Here is a 20,149-nt window from a genome sequence, read left to right on the forward strand (position 1 = left end):
CGGTCAGTGAACAGACTTTGGATGGTCCTTGGGTGATGAGGAGACAACCTATTGTGCAACACTGGGTAAATGAGGAGCCTGTTTTATGAGGCCAATCTACTCCACTATCTAGTATTTAATCATTCTGCTTATGAATTTAATTCACTTTCATAACAACTTAAAATATAATCTATATGATTATTAAACAATATTCATTTACATCTTTAGACTGAAATGTTTTTGCATGTTTTAATAAAATGCTACTTAAAGGGATCATGAACTGCCTTTTTTATTTTGTACTGTTCTCTGAGGTCCACTTATAATGTTATCAAGATTTTAACATAAAAAAAATCATAATTTAGAAGTAATAGGCTATTTTCTGTCCTGTTTTGACCCCTTCATCGTAACACACCGTTTGAATAGGCGTGGCGGATTGTAGACTCAGAAGTAAACACCCACTGGTATGATTGGCTAACAGTTTTGCATATTTAAAAAACCTTTGCTTCTATGATTAGGTCCCAAAGTTCCAACGGACAGCTGTGTGCCCACCGATGTAAACTTCTGCATGTATGTTTGACAGCCTACATCCTTCATAGATGGATGCTGCTGTGATTTAGGTTAAAAATGCATAAATACTCAGTACATATCAAACGATCTGTAATAACAGACAAAGCAATAGTGACCATGTAATAAAAACAGTTCCTCACACTTGTGTGGTGCGACATTACTGTCAGATCCAATATAGTCGGCATAGCATCGTCTTTTCGTTTCAATCTTTCTGAAAATCCTGCGTCGAATTGTGCGTTGTTGGTAAAATGTAGTGAACAAAGGACCAAGTTCTTACTGATGCGGTCTGGAACTTCATTAAAAATAAAGTTAATTCACTCTTTCCTAATGTTGGGATCAGAAGGAAGGCAATGCAAAGACTGTGTTTTTCCACAACATGGCAATGCACAGCGTCTTGTTGTCTTTGGAGCCATCTTTATCGTTTGGTTTCTGTGTAGACCTGCGTTTGCCTCTCTCGTTATTTACCTACTACATGCATGAATCGGTGGGCGGGGCTAAACTGGCAGTGATGTAGAAGCAGGCGTTGATCTTCTTCTGCGGAGGTGGTGTTTAGCCAAACTATTACGTAATAAAGTGGCACATTCCACATCCTGTCGTTTTGGCAGATTGGCTTCAATATAAGCTGTTTTTAGACTAACGAGAATGTTTTGAGTTCTGAAACTTACAGGATGTTTTTATAGTACAACGACCTCTTATACAGTGTATCCGGAAAGTATTCACAGCACTTCACTTTTTCCACATTTTGTTATGTTACAGCCTTATTCCAAAATGGATTAAATTCATAATTTTCCTCAAAATTCTACAAACAATACCCCATAATGACAACGTGAAAGAAGTTTATTTGAAATCTTTGCAAATTTATTAAAAATAAAAAACGAAAAAAAAAACCCATGTACATAAGTATTCACAGCCTTTGCTCAATACTTTGCTGAAGCACCTTTGTCACCAATTACAGCCTTAAGTCTTTTTGAGTATGATGCTACAAGCTTGGCACACCTATTTTTGGGCAGTTTCTCGCATTCTTCTTTGCAGGACCTCTCAAGCTCCATCAGGTTGGATGGGGAGCGTCGGTGCACAGCTATTTTCAGATCTCTCCAGAGAAGTTCAATCGGGTTAAAGTCTGGGCTCTGGCTGGGCCACTCAAGGACATTCACAGAGTTGTCCCGGAGCCACTCCTTTGTTATCTTGGCTGTGTGCTTAGGGTCGCTGTCCTGTTGGAAGATGAACCTTCGCCCCAGTCTGAGGTCCAGAGCGCTCTGGAGCAGGTTTTCATCAAGGATGTCTCTGTACATTGCTGCATTCATCTTTCCCTCGTTTCTGACTAGTCTCCCAGTTCCTGCCGCTGAAAAATATCCCCAGAGCATGATGTTGCCACCACCACGCTTCACTGTAGGGATGGTATTGGCCAGGTGATGAGCGGTGCCTGGTTTCCTCCAGACATGACACTTGCCATTCAGGCCAAAGAGTTCAATCTTTGTTTCTCATGGCCTGAGAGTCCTTCAGGTGCCTTTTGGCGAACTCCAGGCAGGCTGTCATGTGCCTTTTACTGAGGAGTGGCTTCCGTCTGGCCACTCTACCATACAGGCCTGATTGGTGGAGTGCTGCAGAGATGGTTGTTCTTCTGGAAGTTTCTCCTCTCTCCACAGAGAAATGCTGGAGCTCTGTCAGAGTGACCATCGGGTTCTTGGTCACCTCCCTGACTAAGGCCCTTCTCCCCCGATCGCTCAGTTTGGCCAGGCGGCCAGCTCTAGGAAGAGTCCTGGTGGTTCCAAACTTCTTCCATTTACGGATGATGGAGGCCACTGTGCTCATTGGGAACTTCAATGCTGCAGAAATTTTTCTGTACCCTTCCCCAGATCTGTGCCTCAATACAATCCTGTCTCGGAGGTCTATAGACAATTCCTTGGACTTCATGGCTTGGTTTGTGCTCTGACATGCACTGTTAACTGTGGGACCTTATGTAGACAGGTGCGTGCCTTTCCAAATCATGTCCAATCAACTGAATTTACCACAGGTGGACTCCAATCAAGTTGTAGAAACATCTCAAGGATGATCAATGGAAACAGGATGCACCTGAGCTCAATTCTGAGTGTCATGGTAAAGGCTGTGAATACTTATGTACATGTGATTTTTTTCGTTTTTTATTTTTAATAAATTTGCAAAGATTTCAAACAAACTTCTTTCACATTGTCATTATGGGGTATTGTTTGTAGAATTTTGAGGAAAATAATGAATTTAATCAATTTTGGAATAAGGCTGTAACATAACAAAATGTGGAAAAAGTGAAGTGCTGTGAATACTTTCCAGATGCACTGTATGTCAAAAGATCAAGGGAATTTTGATTTCTCAGTTCATGACCCCTTTAAGAAAACTAGTCCTGATCATATTTTCAGTACATTTTATTTGATATTAAAGAAAAGTATATTTCGCCCTCTCATGTCCAACATGTGTTAAATTTTTTTTTTAATACAATCAAGTCACAAACATATTTTCTGTATGTTTTATTTGTTTATATTTTATTTGTTATACTTCTATTCTGCTAAATACACTACATTTACAAATCTAAATAGAAACAGTAAAACACTCTATATACACATGCTCACAGTACCAGCAGCTCACTCAACAGTTCTCTACATTTCGGACATGTCAGAAAGAGACTGATTTCATTTAAGTGCACTGTTGACTCAAGAACTGTTGCAACCGGATTTTTCAGTCTGATTTGCAAACAAGTCAGAGCGATTCATGGCAAAGAAGACTTAGCAGAAGCAGAAATCTCCAGTTCTAGGATTATATTATTCCTCATTTTGAGTCATAGTGTCTGGAATGTCTGATAGACATGTTATGATTGAGTAACTTGTGGATCAGTATTGACTTGACAGAAACTGTTCCAACCAATTCAGTCTGATTTGGTGAACTGGTTCAACCAGTTTACTGAAAAGAATCGGTTCGAAAGAACGATTTGTTCACAAAATGGACATCACTTTTTATGGCCAGAATAAGCTGCATTGTGGACCAGACTTTTGCAATGTGGACCAGACTTTATGCCGTTAATCAATGGTCTTGCTATGCAAGACTACACGTTGCGTTTAATGGTATAACACTGAACCTCACATGCCCTTGATGTGACACCTGTCTAATCACTGGCTAATCCCAAAAAAGATGAGGTCTGTAGTTCCTGACTATTAAATAAGGATCTTTGCCATTTTCACCACTATAGACCAAAGTCCACTTACTAATGACAAAAGACTAAGACCACCTCAAACTACACAAAAGCACTAAGCTCACACACCTGAGCTAGTGATTATTTAAACCCCAGTCAAGAGGAAAAAATTTTACGCAACTGTGTATTTTGCAACGTTCTAGCACTCCAATCCCAATGTGTGTGCTGTTCCTGGAGCTAGTAATTACGTGAGATAACGTAGATCTACGGCGATAACAATGGTGCTGGGAAGCATTGTTTTTACTGCAGATACCATGTAGAGCAGATGACATTGATTGGATAGAGCACAGGTGAAGATGGAATGAGAGAGAGAGAGAGAGAGTCAGATGGAGAGAGAATACTGTTGGTGTTGGCATTGCTGTGGAAGCGGATATGAAATGTGACATTGAAAGTGTGGTACCTAGTAAAATGAAACTAGGATAAGGTCAGCGAGGAATGATAACAATTGTTTTTTTTTTTTTTCACCCAAATTTGGAATGTCCAATTCCCAGTGCGCTTTTAAGTCCTCGTGGTCGCATAGTGATTCGCCTCAATCCGGGTGGCGGAGGATGAATCCCAGTTGCCTCCGCGTCTGAGATCATCAACCCACGCATCTTATCACGTGGCTTGTTGAGCGCGTTGCCACGGAGACATAGCGCGTGTGGAGGCTTCACGCCATCCACCGCGGCATCCGTGCTCAACTCACCACGCACCCCACCGAGAATGAACCACATTATAGTGACCACGCGGAGGTTACCTCATGTGACTCTACCCTCCCTAGCAACCGGGCCAATTTGGTTGCTTAGGAGACCTGGCTGGAGTCACTCAGCATGCCCTGGGATTCGAACTAGCGAACTCCAGGGGTGGTAACCAGCGTCTTTTACCACTGAGCTACCCAGGCCCCGATAACAATTGTTATTTATTGTAACATATCACTATGAAATACTGAAGAAAGATCTGGAGCTTAACTTATTGACTGCAGAGGACAGGAGGGAATGTAGACCTGTAGGAGAAAATCTTTGTTGAGGTAGGAAGTTGCAGAGGCAGTTTTGTACTCGAATTTGATGTGGGTATCCAATGGGGCGAAACCAAAAGGTGTTTGAGACACATCTTTGGTTGGTGGAAGACTGTCGCTGCCATGTTCTTGATCATTTGCAGAGGCCTACTGGTGATAGCTGGAAGGTAAGCCAACGGGGAGCCTATACCATGAGGTGCAAATTGTATTCAGACAGGTAGGTTCTCATTGTCCTAATGTTGTTAAGCACAAATCTTTGTGACAGTGCACGATTGTAGCAGAGAAATAAATTGCCTTTATGATTGAAATAGAAAACAGGAGCAGGCCAAGCACTGAACCCTGAGGCACCCTGGTGGTTAGCTGATGTGACTTAGACCTCCCCTTCAGGAAACCTTGATGGATCTGTCCGTGAGGTAGGACAGTTTTAACTTAAATACAAAGGGTATAACATCTCAACTCGTAAAGAACAGGGAACAAATGAAACACTACTAGAAAGAGGCTCACAGATAACTGCTGAACAGGAGAACCATGTCAATCATAGCAAAGTCACTCCCCTTTCCTGTTCCCAACCTCATCGATAATTCACCTCACACCTTCGTCTGTGGCCACCAGCACAGTACCCAGCCCTGACAGTTCATCTTTCAGAAAAAAGTTTTGCCCATGGAGGAGTGTGCAAATGTGTGTTTGTGAGCGCATACCGGTGGCCTGAGGCACCATACCTGGGTCAATACTCTTTCATGATGCAGCTGGGCTGAGCGAGGAGGCCATTGTTGCTACTGTCACACTGTGAGGGGCTCTAGTCTGCAGGGGTGGCCACAGCAGAGCTAATGAGCACGCCTCTGAGTCCCAAGAGTGGGAGCTCGCTGTGCAAGAGTGTGTGTATGTGTTTGTGTGTGAGCGAACATCAGCTAGCACCACTGTCCTGCTCTTTCCACTGCATTATTCATGTACTCGATACACACTGCCACATTCTGCTATCCTGAGAGCACTGTGTGATGTGTATCTCAGGGAACGTCTCACTTCCTCTGTCCCTTCTCTGCCTCTTGCTGTCTCTTCGTTTGCCCCTTTTGTTGTCACATACGGCTTGGGCGAGCTGATTGAGAATGTAGAACAGCAGTCACACTTGTGTCCTTGTGGCCCAGGTTGAGGGAATCATCACAGCAGGGGAGGTGAAATTCATAATGTTGTGAATCAAGTTTTGTTTTTGCATTTTTTGTCACATTCTATTGACAGGAAAGTGGAAAGAAGATAGGAAATGATGGGGAGAAGAGGAGGAAATGGGGTCTTGAATTGATGAATGCTGGACTCAAGCTCACGTTGCCCACTACAGTACCATAAGCCAGTATGTTGGAGTAAGTGTGTTAACTGCTAGGCCACGGCTTAGATGACAATTGTTTTTAAAATGCAGTATATCTGAATTTAACTCTATTTTTATTTATTTTTTGTAAGTGGTGCATGCCCATGCAAAAGTCACCAGTATCACCACAATGCAAGAGGGTTCTAGGTGGTTGACAGGGGTTTGCTATGTGGTTGCTAAGGTGTTCTGGGTGGTCACTAGGGCGTTGCTTAATTGCCCAAGTGAAAAGATCCCACCCCAGCTCTCTATGATATCCCTAGATATGGCTCGGTTCCCTATTTCAGTATAATTCTATGGGAAATGTTTTATTGTTAAATCGGTCACTAACTGTCAGAAAAAATTTGGCACCTTAAGGGGCAGTATCAACAAAGGTACAACCATACACATACAGTATATTCCGATTTACTTGTAAAGTGTATGAATGAGGGTATGAATTGAGGGTATGAATTGACTGAATTTTACACTTACATAGTATTATACCCATTTTTTCTGACAGTGTAGGCAAAAACCATAAGTCTGATCACTTAGAATTGTAATAGCTCACCTCTCCTCAACAAGTCTCTCAATTTAAGGCATCACTCACAACCGTAGCACAAATGCAAAAGTAATAGCGATGCTTGCCTCAGCAAGCACCACTAATCAGCGCTTTGTGCTCAACTGAACAAATTGGTTGTAATTCAATAAGTCAAGTTTAAATGAAAAGCCTCAAACTCCTTCAGATTCACAAATAAAGCAGCAATATCAAAAGTCAGGGGGTTATGAAGTAAAAAACAGTGTCGTTTGCCCGCGAGAAGGAAGCTAATTACTCATGCTCGATGCAGATCAGAGCGTACCAGTATTCTCTAGAGACTGAATCATTAGGTAGAATCAGACATGACGATAAAATAACACGCATACAGCAACACATCAGAAGAATGCCAGGAGAGAGTGTGTGTGTGTTTGTGTGTGTGCATGTAAGAAATGCCCGACGGGGTGATTAATCTTCAGTAGTCTCGGAAGGTAGACAGCAGATGAGGGCAGTAATATGACCAGGTCAGTTCATTCCATTAGCACTGTGGTGACAGAGCACGTGTGTAATTAGGACAGGGACAGCAAGTCATGAATCAAAGAGAACAATTTAAAACACAAAAACAGCCATGCTTCAGTGCATGCACATAGACATACACAAATCCCCAGGGCTGCTTTCCTTATGCATGTCTAATAAGTATCTTTGGAAAACTGTTGACCAGTTTTATAACCAGTTTTTCCCAGATGCAGATGGACTGGAGACAAACAAGTCTCAATCTAAGGCCAGACACATACATGCTTCTGGCTACGCAATTTCAATTTCATGCGTTGTTACGCTCCGAAATGTGTTAGAATGCAAGTTACTTAAAGGACTAGTTCACCAGTTTTTTTTTTTAATTCTCTCATCATTTACTCACCTTCATGCCATCCCAGATGTGTATGACTTTCTTCCTTTTGCTGAACACAAAGATTTTTAGATGTTGGTCCATGCAATGCAAGTGAATGGTGGCCAGAGCTTTCAAGGTCCAACAAGCACATAAAGGCAGCATAAAAGTAATCAATATGACTCCAGTGGTAAAATACATGTCTTTTGAAGCAAAAGATGTGGGTGAGAAACAGATCAATATTTAATATTTAATTAATACTTATGTTCCCTAAATGTGCTTTTTTGAGCTTCAAAGTTCTGTACACCATTCACTTGCACTGAATGGACCAACAGAACAGAGATATTTCTCTAAAAAAAAAAAAAAAAAAGTGTTCGTCTTCAGCAGAAGAAAGAAAGAAATTCACATCTAAGATGGCATGAGGATGAGTAAATGATGAGATAATTGTCAGTTTTAGTTAAACTATTCCTTTAAGTTTTGACATGTATTTAGCTGATTACCTTAAAAACAACTAAAGGTCTGAATGGGCCTTAACTGTGACACAACCCAACCTGACCTGACTAATTGCAGACCGATACCGTCATATTTTGAGCCCGAACCTGACCCAAAATTTCTCCCTCTCTTTATAATTTCTTCTCCAAGCAATTAGTTGTTATATGATGTATTTTATTTAAACATCATAGGCAACATTCATAACAGTATAGTAACAGTAAATGTGCACAGTCTTAACAAGGCACAGCGGCCCCTCAGAAGAGTAAAAGGGAAAAAACATTAGTTTACCATATATCAAGAGTCGAATCTCTGCTGGGTGAAAAACATCATGTGTAACAGTCACATGCAGTTCTCTTTGCAACCTAAACTGCTTTAGAATGTCAAATCTTTGTGATACATAGAAAATCAATCAAAAAACTGCGCAGATGCACGCAAAAACAGGTTTGGTGTGAACAGCTCCTAACTCATCTGTTCGTGCATGTGTCGCTTTTCAGTAATAACAAACCCGAACACGGCTCGGGTGAGGTAGCAGACCTCTAATAACAACACATATACTGTGGTTTAATAGCACAGGCATTTAAAGATACCTCTATTGCTCCCTTCAATCCTGAGTTTTGTTACCGGCAAAGTAATGCAAGAACACACTTTTAGTATGTACAACGGGGACATGCGCCAAGATGTTAAGTGTGTTTAAGAGTGAATAACCAGCTTATAAAATGGCTTTTGTCCCACTAAGAGATGAGAATGTTGAAGCATCCCGTGTCTTTTCTGAGTGTACTCTCCGATCAATAGAGCAATAACAGCCAATCTCATGCTTTGTTAAACTCACATGACACACTATACATACAGGTTCAAGTGCTTACATACACACTGTCCTATTTACCAGACCTAAGCTTAAAAAACTTATTTAGATCTTCCTGTAAATCCTGGGTGAGAGACAACAGGAGACAGACAGATAAAAGGAGAGACAGAGCGCTAAAACAACAGAAGAGCTGTGATCTGGCTCGATTACACTGAGGCCTATAATAGCTCTTGATGGAAGGAGGTGGATGATGAACGAAGAGAGAGAAGACAAGGCTTCAACACAAGCATATAAGACGCTGAAACACATAAATATTACAATTACATTTTGGACGATGAAATGATAGCTGGAAAAAGTGTTTTGTGATTATACAGTGAGAGAGAGAGAGAGAGAGAGAGAGAGAGAGAGATTGGGAGAAAGTTAATAGGTGTAACAGATGTAGTTGAGGTTATTCAGAATAAATAGGAATATGTAAGCTAGCTGTTTGCAGAGCTGTGTTCTGGACTGTTTTCAGTGAAAATACATCTATTGTACTAATTACTGTGCTTACTTTGTGACCATTCAGCCAGGCATTCACCCAATGTATCCCTCAACCCATAGTTATGCTGCATTATTCCAAGGTTAGAGGTTACCAGAGCCTGCTAGATCCAGCCCAGGTTCAGCTCAATATTCCACTCGTACCCCTGTGTTGCTGAACAATGACTTACTAACTGCAGCCTGTGCCAACCAGACAGCGAGGGGAGTTTTGATTATCACTGTCTGCATCACATCAGTCTACTACGGTGGACTTTACATAGGATGAACTGCTGCCAATTCCAACCGTACAACAAGGGATACTTCACTGGCCACTGCTTGCACCTCGGACTTAGGATGGACATCAACAGAAATGAACTGCCACAAGCCTCCAGTATGACTGTGCTACACACCTTACACTTACTGATGTTTTCTGATTTTGGGGTGGGGGGGGTTGGAATAATAGGGTTCAAAACAGTGTTACTATGATTGCAAATTTTAATACAGTGAATAAGACACTCTATTAGCATAACATATATATATATATATATATATATATATATATATATATATATATACACACACACACACACACACACACACACACACACACACACACACACACACATATATATATATATATATATATATATATATATATATATATATATATATATATATATATGTAAATAATAATTTCCAACAATATTTTGAATGTCCATGTACTAAAATAAAATATTTGATGCCATGAGTGTACCTTGCTTTACTATTACTATTATTTTGAATGGCCACGAAAATGAAGCAATGTGATAATTTTACCTGGTCGCAAAAAGTAGTCTGTTAATTTACCTGATGAACTTTCACCTTTTGCTGACCCTTTATGCTTCGCAGAGCTAATGTGGGCTAAATCACTTGTGCCTTTATTAGCAACTGACACATAAGTGCCAGCTTTACATGTCATACATTCTGTTTCCCATGGATCTCGACCTGGACGAAAGCATGGGAATTTTTTGTGCAAATTTTCAGTAAATTTGCACTTTCGTTTGGGCATTGTCTCCACTGTCAAGCAACTGTTTGATGCCAAACACAACAGCACTTCGCGTGTTTGCGGAGAGATTAACAGGCAGGAATTTGGCCAATAGTTGCTGCAAGCCTCTTATAATCTACCAACTGGTGTGCGAGAAGGTGGGACTTACAAAGAGGGGTTAAAGCAATGCAAATATGCGCGTGCACAATGAAGTATTAGACCAGATGCACATCATAATGCAACTAAAGCCGAATCCCAGACATTTTTGCAAATTTAGAAATCCCGGCCGAAAAAGAGGACTTATCCAGGAAAAAGAGGACATAAATTATGGCAGGTTGCTGGGGTTGGAGAGGGGTGTGTGTCGTGGTTCGGTCTTCTTGAACCGCGACATGGGATCGTGGATGTTTGTATTTCGATTTCGGTTCGCGTATCGCTACAGCCCTAGCTTGCATAATCTTAAAATAAGGACTACACTCTCTTCAAATGGAATACATAAATATAGTCTTCATCAGCCAAATAAAAAGGGACAATGCATCTACATGCACTTCCACAGTCAACTTGGGATGGATTTCAAAGACACTTAATCATTAATCAATTTCCTTTAGTTTTAAAATTGCCCACCAACATCTACTCAGTTTACTCAATTAATACATGACTTGTATTAGACATATAAAACTAATATTGGCATTATATTCATGCTGTATAGCCAGAGAGGAATTTTCAAATCACGCTTTCATTTCAACTGCCCAAAGAGGACTGTAAGTACAGCAACATTTTCTGTCAAACTGCTTTGAAACCATGTTCATTGTGAATAGCGCTATACAAATAAAAAATAAAAAAGTGCTATACACTTGACTTGACCATGAACTTGGAAATGCAACGGAATGCCATCTGATTACATGAAAGACGTTTTTCTGCTATTCTTTGTACTGAAAATAAGGTATGTATGATATTTAAAGGGCATTTTAGGAAAACGGTATTCGCTTTGCTCTTTTAAAATGACAGTTGATGTATTATGTCGACATCTCTAATGATAATTACACAATGCTTTCTACACATCCCAACCAGATCATTAAAAGAAACTAACCTGCAAACACACATTCAGAAATCATCCTAAAATGTTGATGTAAGAACCATGAGCGAATTAACGTACACTGCCCAAACTAACCACAAAAGTATCAAAAGTACCTTGAAGTATCATGTAAATATCACTTTATATGAATATGATTAATCAACATTAAGTACCATGGTATACATCAAAATACTATATGGTATTACTATCTGTTGTCATGATTTCACACATGAAGAGGTTAGCTCATCATTAGAGAGGTCAGACCTATAGAAAAAAACAGCCCATTCAATTTTAAGGATCAGAGTGAGGGTGGAAAATGGTCATGCCAAACAAAATTAAGACACCTTGACTAAGATTATAGGTGGATGTAACAGATAAAGGATGGGCAAGGAGGCGGCGGGAAACGGCTGAACATTAAATGTAAACTTTAATGATATAAATGAACTTAAAACAACATAAAACATAAGGACAGAGACACACAAGCAACGCAGCCGTGTGCGTCTCTCTCTCTCAAACCGATGTCTCCAGCTGCCCCTTATCTCGCTCTCCTGTTGATCAGCTGATTCAGCGCTGGCCGTGCTCCATCACGGCCCAGCCACGCCCTCCTCCTCGTCACACTCCTCCCCCGCCCGATTCAGGCCGGGACGCCACCGGTCTGACTAACTCCCCCCCAACAATGCATGTTGTTCTTACATCAACATGTAAGACGCTGCCCTTCCGGCCGTTCTATCAGCAGGCGGCCCACCCCGCCTCCTGTGAACCTGGGGGGAGAGACGAGGGAAGGCTCCTGGACGCGCTTTCGCCCGGTTCTCAACCGCTCCTCCACCCTTTGGCAGACGCCAGCTCGCTCCTCCGCCCTTTGGCGGACGCCAGCTTGCTCCTCCCCTGGAAGATGGCAGCGAGTCCTCCTGCTCCTCCCCTTCTTGGCAGACGGCTGCGGTTCTTCCGGCTCTAGGAGGCCGGCAGTGACCCCTCCGTCCCCAGGCAGATGGCCGCGGCTGCTCCCCTGGTGGATGGCAGCGGCGAGGACTCCGAGACAATGCATCCCTTCTCCTTCTCGGGTTTCAGCACCACCGTAACAGTTAAAGGACAGGCAAGGAGGCGGCGGGAACCGACTGAACAATTAACAAACTTTAATGATATAAATGAACTTAAAACAACATAAAACTTAAGGACACAGACACACATGCAATGTCTCTCTCTCTCGAACCAGTGTCTCCAGCTGCCCCTTATCTCGCTCTCCCGCTGATCAGCTGATTCAGCGCTGGCCATGCTCCATCATGGCCTGGCCACACCCTCCACCTCGTCACAGTGGACTTTGGGAAAATGTACAGATATTGGCTCCTTTAAGGTTTTTTTAATTGACACCCTATATTTTGAAAAACATTTTATTTTAAATTCATCTGCTTACCCATAGACAAGTTTTGAAACTAATGACACTGAGGAAACACTCTACGCTGCTATTGTTAGAGCATCCAATGTGTTCTGCTGTAGTAAAAAAATAAAATAAAATAAAAACTTCTAGAAACATGTGCTTTTCATTCACAGTTTGTGAGCTCAGCAGGTACACACTTGATTGTGCACTGCTTTCCACTGCTCTTGTATAAAAGTCACAATAATATACAAGATCAGTTTAAATGCCTTCATCGACAAGCACAGAGTGCTGGATAATAAGCACACAGATGTAATGAAAGCAGAAATCATGTGTCTTAATTGCTGTCATGGAGTTCATTCTTCTGCACAACTATGATAACCTGTCAGACCTCTGTGAGGGTGAAACTCTGTGCTGGTGCCTCTCTAACACAATAACACCAACAGAGACCAGTAAAAATACATTATTAACTAAGTCATATTTACCTACACAATATATCTCCCTGTCTACCAATTATATTTAACCGTATTCGAAATCTGAACCTCACAGCAGCTTGAAGTTTATATATATACAAAGAAACGGGTCAAGTTGTTATCATGAGGGACAAAACTGATCAAATCAATGAAGGGATATCAACATAACAGACGCTGACACATTTGGCTATGTGGCAAAACCTCACCTCACCGATCATTCAATCCTACAAACATTCTAAAGACCTATTTCCAAGGAGCAATGTATTTACACAACTTTTCCAGGCATTTGTTATAACTGAATACAAATTTTTAAAAATCACTTTACATAGATTGCACTCATGAAAAGCAATGAAATGTTTTAAAGCTGAGCATAGGTTCAAAAATATGTTCACTATAGAAATTTCCATTACTTTTAAGATTTTATTCATTCCCATGCCTTTTCAAGGCTTGGAAATAAGTTTTAGAAACTGGGTGATAATTTCAGGTTTTCCATGACCATAGGAACCATAATTGCTTAATAGATTGAAATAGGGATTAGAAATATTGTCAAGTGAAGCTCAGGAATCTGTTTATCTTTCATATGAGTGTTTGAGTGTCCCTGAAGCGTCAGTTTGAGTTTGTGGCTCAAAGTGTGTGAGTGATTTGTTTGGATGAGGTCAGTCTCTACTCTCTGGAGTCTGTCAAAGCCAACAGCTCCTCTCCAAATATCTGCAGTGTTTGAGCACAGATGAAGTCATCAGAACACTGATGACTCAACCACAGCCTGGGCAAGGGGCACATACTGTGAGCACACACATTCCCATAGGCACAGCCTGGATCACCATATATTCACACACAATACAAAATTCACAATATTTTACAACCGCATATTTACCCATCGCTGCCCACACAAACACAGTTATCCACAGACTATATCCCGTGGACTCATCTCTGGCCAGCAATAAAAACTGGCTGTTTTGTGCCTTTGCAGGATCTGGGAGAGTGACTGAATACTGAATATTAATCCTCATCATAAGAATGAGTTTAAAGAAATATAATATGAATTCAAGTTCATTAACAGGACAATCCATGAGAAATTGAGTGGATTGTGAAAAGTGGTCTCTGTATACAGTGTTGGGTAGTAACAGACTACATGTACTCTGGATTATGTAATCAGATTACACAAATCAAGTACTTGTAATTAAATTGCATTTTAAAATGTGCATAATCAGATTACAGTTACTTTCTAAGGATTACATGATTACATTTTTTATTACATCAGCAATCAGCCAACAGCAATAACTATGGCTTAATTTACTGATTATGACCCTACATTTTAAAAGAAAGGTCTGAGGCAGAGCCTAAAATAAGTGTGATAGGCCTAGCCATGTATAGCTACAGACATTGAAGATAATGAAGTCTGGTTTTTCAAATAAACACAGGGGAAAGCAATGGCAGTTTTGCCATACAAACATTATATCCATTGCAAAATACTCCACATACAATCTTAAGCAGCATTTGGAGGTTCACTATATACATTCTGTATATTTGTATGAAATATAAAATTACAATAAATACATCATAAAAATCTACAATTTTCAATAATTATGTATCATCTAGCCAAGCTCACAATATAATTCACAAATACACACAAGACATTTGGTTTCTGTTTTAAATTAAGTTTCTAAATTAATACCAATAAATGCAGAGCTGTTCTGTCACGCTGCATTGAAAATAAATGTGAATGCACTTTTTGATTTAATTAATGATTCGATTTTGATCAAAACATGCAATATGTAAAAGTAATCAGATTAGATATCATAAACATGTCATCTAAAAGATTACAATTTTTAGTTTAGTATTTAATTTTAGAGGTCAAGTAAGTTATAGTATTTTGATGAAAGATTATGAGGACAAACATTTTTTTTTTTTTTAAATAACATGCACTGACCAATAATTCACAATAAGACTTGGAAAATAAGAAAGTCATTGTTGATTTAATGTTGACTTTAACAGTATAGCCCAAATGAAATAATCACATTTTGGCATGATTATGTAAATCCTCTCTGTCTAGATTGCAAATTATGAAAATAAATATTTATAAATCTCTAATCCGCAAATTGTTGAAAACATGAATAATGGCAGGGATTCTGGAATGGATCGTGATTTAAAATTCACAGTCATCCCCCAGGTCTGACCCATTATAATTAAGAATGATCAATGACATACTAACTTTCACAGAATTAATGCAAGTGTGATGAATGTAAACATCCCTGCTGTGTTATTTTCACTCAGATTAATGATGTATACTTTGTCCTTGCTGATATAGGATAGTCACTCCAAATCAACAAAGACATCTCACGATTGAGAAATAGAGGAGGTGAAATCAGCAGTCATAAGGAGCTGGGCTCTGTCATTCTCCTCATGAACGTGTTGCCAACCTCTCAATGACCAAGAAGGCCTCACTACAAAGGAAGCACAGTTCATGCCCTACTGCTACACAACCTATGTAATATTAAAGAGAGGGCTCAATTTGCCACACACAGACACATAACACAGTGAGTTGACACCATGACACTGAAAGAGCCATGATTAAAAACAAAAATAAAAATCTTTATTTCTTTTGCATTGTATAGGTCTCAGATCAGTGTTTGCATGCACTCACCAAGCGTTTGAGCACGCGGAGTAGCAGTTTCTGTTGTCTGGGCTCAGTATGTGTCTGCAGTGCATGTGCCAGGCTGAGCAGTTCCTCTGGCTGCAGGCAGTCAGCTCCCTCTCCTCCATACAGCTGAGCCAACAGAGATACACAGTGACTGGCCTCCTCATACACCTCATTGTCATTACACGTCAGCTACAGGAGAAAAACACAAGAGAGAGAATAAAACAGATGTGAACATTTAGCCAGGAACTCTTCATAAGCACACAGTGGGACATTAAAGACCTAGGTGAGAGCAGGGTGTTTGATGGCTGATCAATCCCAAGAACTGACCAGAGTGGTTGATGGTTGATATACAGTAATGCCGATATATATATATACATTATACAATTTAATGATGACAAATGAGACCAACATAAAATTGCTGAAATCAAGAAAAAACACATTTTACACAATTTTACTCACAATTCACTAAAACATGAAAAAGTTGATTATCTGAAAACAGAAAACGTTTATTATCTGTTGACTGCTTTTGGAACTGATACAGGGTGATCTCAAACTATTCATAAATTAGCCGATTATGCAGCCTGGTCGATATATTGGTCGATCAAAATTATTTTATGACATTAGCATAATAAGCTCTAGATTTGTTAAGAAAAACAACTGATTAAAGGGATAGTTCACCCAAAAATGAAAATTTTCTCATCATTTACTCACCCTCATGCCATCCCAGGTGTGTATGACTTTCTTTCTTCTGCAGAACACAAATATTTTTAGAAACATATCTCAGCTCTGTTGGTCCTTACAATGCAAGTGAATGGTGACCAAACCTTTGAAGCTCCAAAAATCACATAAAGGCAGCATAAAAGCAATCCATACAACTCCAGTGGTTTAATACATTTCTTCAGAAGTGATATGATAGGTGTGGGTGAGAGACAGATAAATATTTAAGACCTTTTTTACTATAAATCTTCACTTTCACATTCTTTTACATTTTGAAATTGAAAGCGGAATACTTATATATGGCTTCTATGTGATTTTTTGTGCTTCAAAGTTCTGGTCACCATTCACTTGCATTGTGAGGACCTACAGAGCAGAGATATTCTTCTAAAAATCTTCATTTGTGTTCTGCAGAAGAAAGAAAGTCTTACACATCTGGGATGGTATGAGGGTGAGTGAATGATGAGAGAATTTTCATTTTTGGGTGAACCACTCAATTGTGAAAAGTAATATTAATTTAATTAGCCAACAATTGCACAACTTTCACCTGCAGACACAGAGCTGACAGCAATGTGGTTTACAAATGTATCCCAACAGTATTGTCAATACACCTGCAACAGAGTCTATAAAAGAGTTTTAAGGTACAGGCTGAATTACTGACAAACTCAACAGTAGCCAAACTGTACCCATCACATAATTATTTCTATAATTTACTGAATATTGCTCTTCGGTTGCTTTTGGGAAATATGAAACTACATTCTTCCAAGTCTCAGCGCTACAAATATATTTGTCTATGTGCTGTCAAAAGAAATGGTCTAAAGAATCTATCTCATATTTATTTCAAAACATTGGCATTTCAGCTCAGATAAGGTATTTTGTCAAAATTGCATTGTCGGGGTTTTAGGGAACATATTGAAAACTGGATTTTCCTTGATCTTTTGAAATGAAAGAAAAGCACACACTCTGGGATGTTGAGGACACCGGAACAGGGTTGCTGTAGAGTTTTTAAAATCAAATTTAAGACTTTTAAAGAGCTTTTTCAAGACCTGAACAAATAAAATTAATACTGTATCCCCATACCAAAACAAACCCACACAATGTAAAAATAAATCATGTATCACATACTCTTACTTAAACAGGTAGGGGCACACATTCAACATGGCCTTAATATTGCTTATCAGTAAAACAGGGTAGGATATATGCAACTTCAAAATACTCAAGACATGTTTTCCATATATATATCACATTAAAATTGGTTTATGTACCATTATATAAATAAATACAAATTAGAGGTTGACAAATATTGGATTTTGCTGATAGAATAATGAAATTAATCTGCAAATAGTTTTTAAAATTAGTAGCCTATATTAAATGTTCTTATTATTTCCTTCCTGTGATGGGGAGGGCCAGACAGAGGCTACAAGAGTCCAAATTGAATTAAATTCCAGATGCAGATTATGGTGCAACCAAAATACCAATAACTAGAGGGAAAAAGAAAAGACAAAAGATTTGATTCATAGCGCTGAACTTTTTTTTAACATTTTTTATTTGTATCCCCTTTTCTCCCAATTTGGAATTCCCAATTCCCACTACTTATTAGGTCCTCGTGGTGGCACGGTTACTGACCTCAATCTAGGTGGCAGAGAACAAGTCTCAGTTGCCTCCACTTCTGAGACAGTCAGTCCACGCATCTTATCACATGGCTCGTTGTGCATGACACCGCAGAGACTCACAGCATGGGAGGCTCATGCTACTCTCCACGAACCATGCACAACTTACCACGTGCCCCATTGAGAGCGAGAACCACTAATTGCGACCACAAGGAGGTTACCCCATGCGACTCTACCCTCCCTAGCAACCGGGCCAATTTGGTTGCTTAGGAGATCTGACTGGAGTCAATCAACACATCCTGGATTTGAACTCGCGACTCCAGGGGTGGTAGTCAGCGTCAATACTCGCTGAGCTACCCAGGCCCACCATAGCGCGGAACTTTTAACTTTATAGGCTGAAATACACCAGGGACTCTATTTTGAAATGTATACGCTGCAGCATATTACAATATAAACAATTAAAAGTAAACATTGTTCTATTTCATCAACACTACATCATCATCAACAGCTGATCATTAGTGAATGCTTGTCATGCTTGTCTCTTAGCATGTACTGTATGTAGGTATACAAAAGTGCATAAATTAAAGCTGGGTTTACACTGTACAATTTTGCCGTCTGAGACAAATTTTGGGGATCGTAAAAGATTTATCTTATAGTAGAGCAAAATAGGCAGTCTTTGATTGCTTAGTGTGACATGTTCACTGTTGGATGATTAATTGAATCTTAGCCTCCAACAAAGTTCTGGCAGTGTATGAAATTCTGCGTTGCAGTCGTGTAGTATGAGTGCTCTTATCCAGTCCACCTAGACCATTTAGTGAAATTAAAGGGATGGTTCACCCAAAAATTAAAATTCTGTCATCATTTACTCACCCTCACGCCATCCCAGATGTGTATGATTTTCTTTCTTTTGCTGTACACAAACAAAGATTTTTAGAAGAATATCTCAGCTCTGTAGGTCCATACAATGCATGTGAATGCTGGCCAGAACTTTGAAGCTCCAAAAAACACAAAAAGGTAGCATAAAATGATCCATATGACTCCAGTGGTTAAATCCATATTTTCAGAAGTGATATGAAAGGTGTGGGTGAGAAAAAGATCAGTATTTAAGTTTCTCCTCTCTGCCTATAAGGTAATATTCATGAAGAATGTGAATCACCAAAAACAAAAGAAGAAGAATGTGGAAGTGAAAGTGAATGTGGAGATTGATAGTAAAAAAGGACTTAAATATTGACCTGCTTCTCACCCACACTTATCGCTTCATAAGACATGGATTTAACCACTGGAGTCATTTTTATGCTGCCTTTATTTGCTTTTGGAGCTTCAAAATTTTGTTACCCATTCACTTGCATTGAAATGACCTACAGAGCTAAAATATTCTTCTAAAAATCTTAGTTTGTGTTCTGCAGAATAAAGAAAGTCAAACACATCTGGGATGTCATGAGGGTGAGTAAATGATGAGAGAATTTTCATTTTTGGGTGAACTATCCCTATAAGCCCCAGTGTCCTAACCAGTCATGTCACAACAAGTTTCTAGCAACAAGAAATTTGTCTGTCCACACTGGAAGCAAAAATGCTGTTTTATGCCACTCACTCATCATAACATATTTGATGTTTAATAATCAGTAATGTGGAGTTGGATTTTTCACCAATGAGATTTTTACTGTGAGCGGAGCTCCCCAGCGAAATGCCTAAGACATAGAAACCAAGCGGCCGATAAAATGTCCACACATAAAAAGCTCATCTATTGTTACAGTCATGGCTGTTTAGGACATGAAGGAAGGTGAGCGAGAGGGTAAAAGAAACCTTGAGTGGAGTTCAGAGACAAAATAAAATGTAAATTGACAAAAGTGTAGAATATGCTGTCTTTGAGAAAGAAGTTCCCTTTCAGTTCAGTTAACTCGACATTGCTTTAAGCAATATGGGGA

At 39.6% G+C, this 20,149-nt stretch overlaps 1 protein-coding gene across 1 annotated transcript in view; it reads right to left on the reverse strand.

Annotated features, from left to right (window-relative positions):
- ulk4 (unc-51 like kinase 4) overlaps nt 1-20,149 on the reverse strand; it is a 234,206-nt gene that overhangs the window by 23,242 nt on the left and 190,815 nt on the right. Inside the window, exon 35 of the mRNA XM_051721331.1 lies at nt 15,904-16,089. Within this exon, the coding sequence (XP_051577291.1) occupies nt 15,904-16,089 (186 nt within the window). The remainder of the gene's footprint in view (nt 1-15,903; nt 16,090-20,149) is intronic.

This window comes from Myxocyprinus asiaticus, chromosome 16 (genome assembly GCF_019703515.2).
Source record: "Myxocyprinus asiaticus isolate MX2 ecotype Aquarium Trade chromosome 16, UBuf_Myxa_2, whole genome shotgun sequence".
NCBI classification, from domain to species: Eukaryota; Metazoa; Chordata; class Actinopteri; order Cypriniformes; family Catostomidae; genus Myxocyprinus; species Myxocyprinus asiaticus.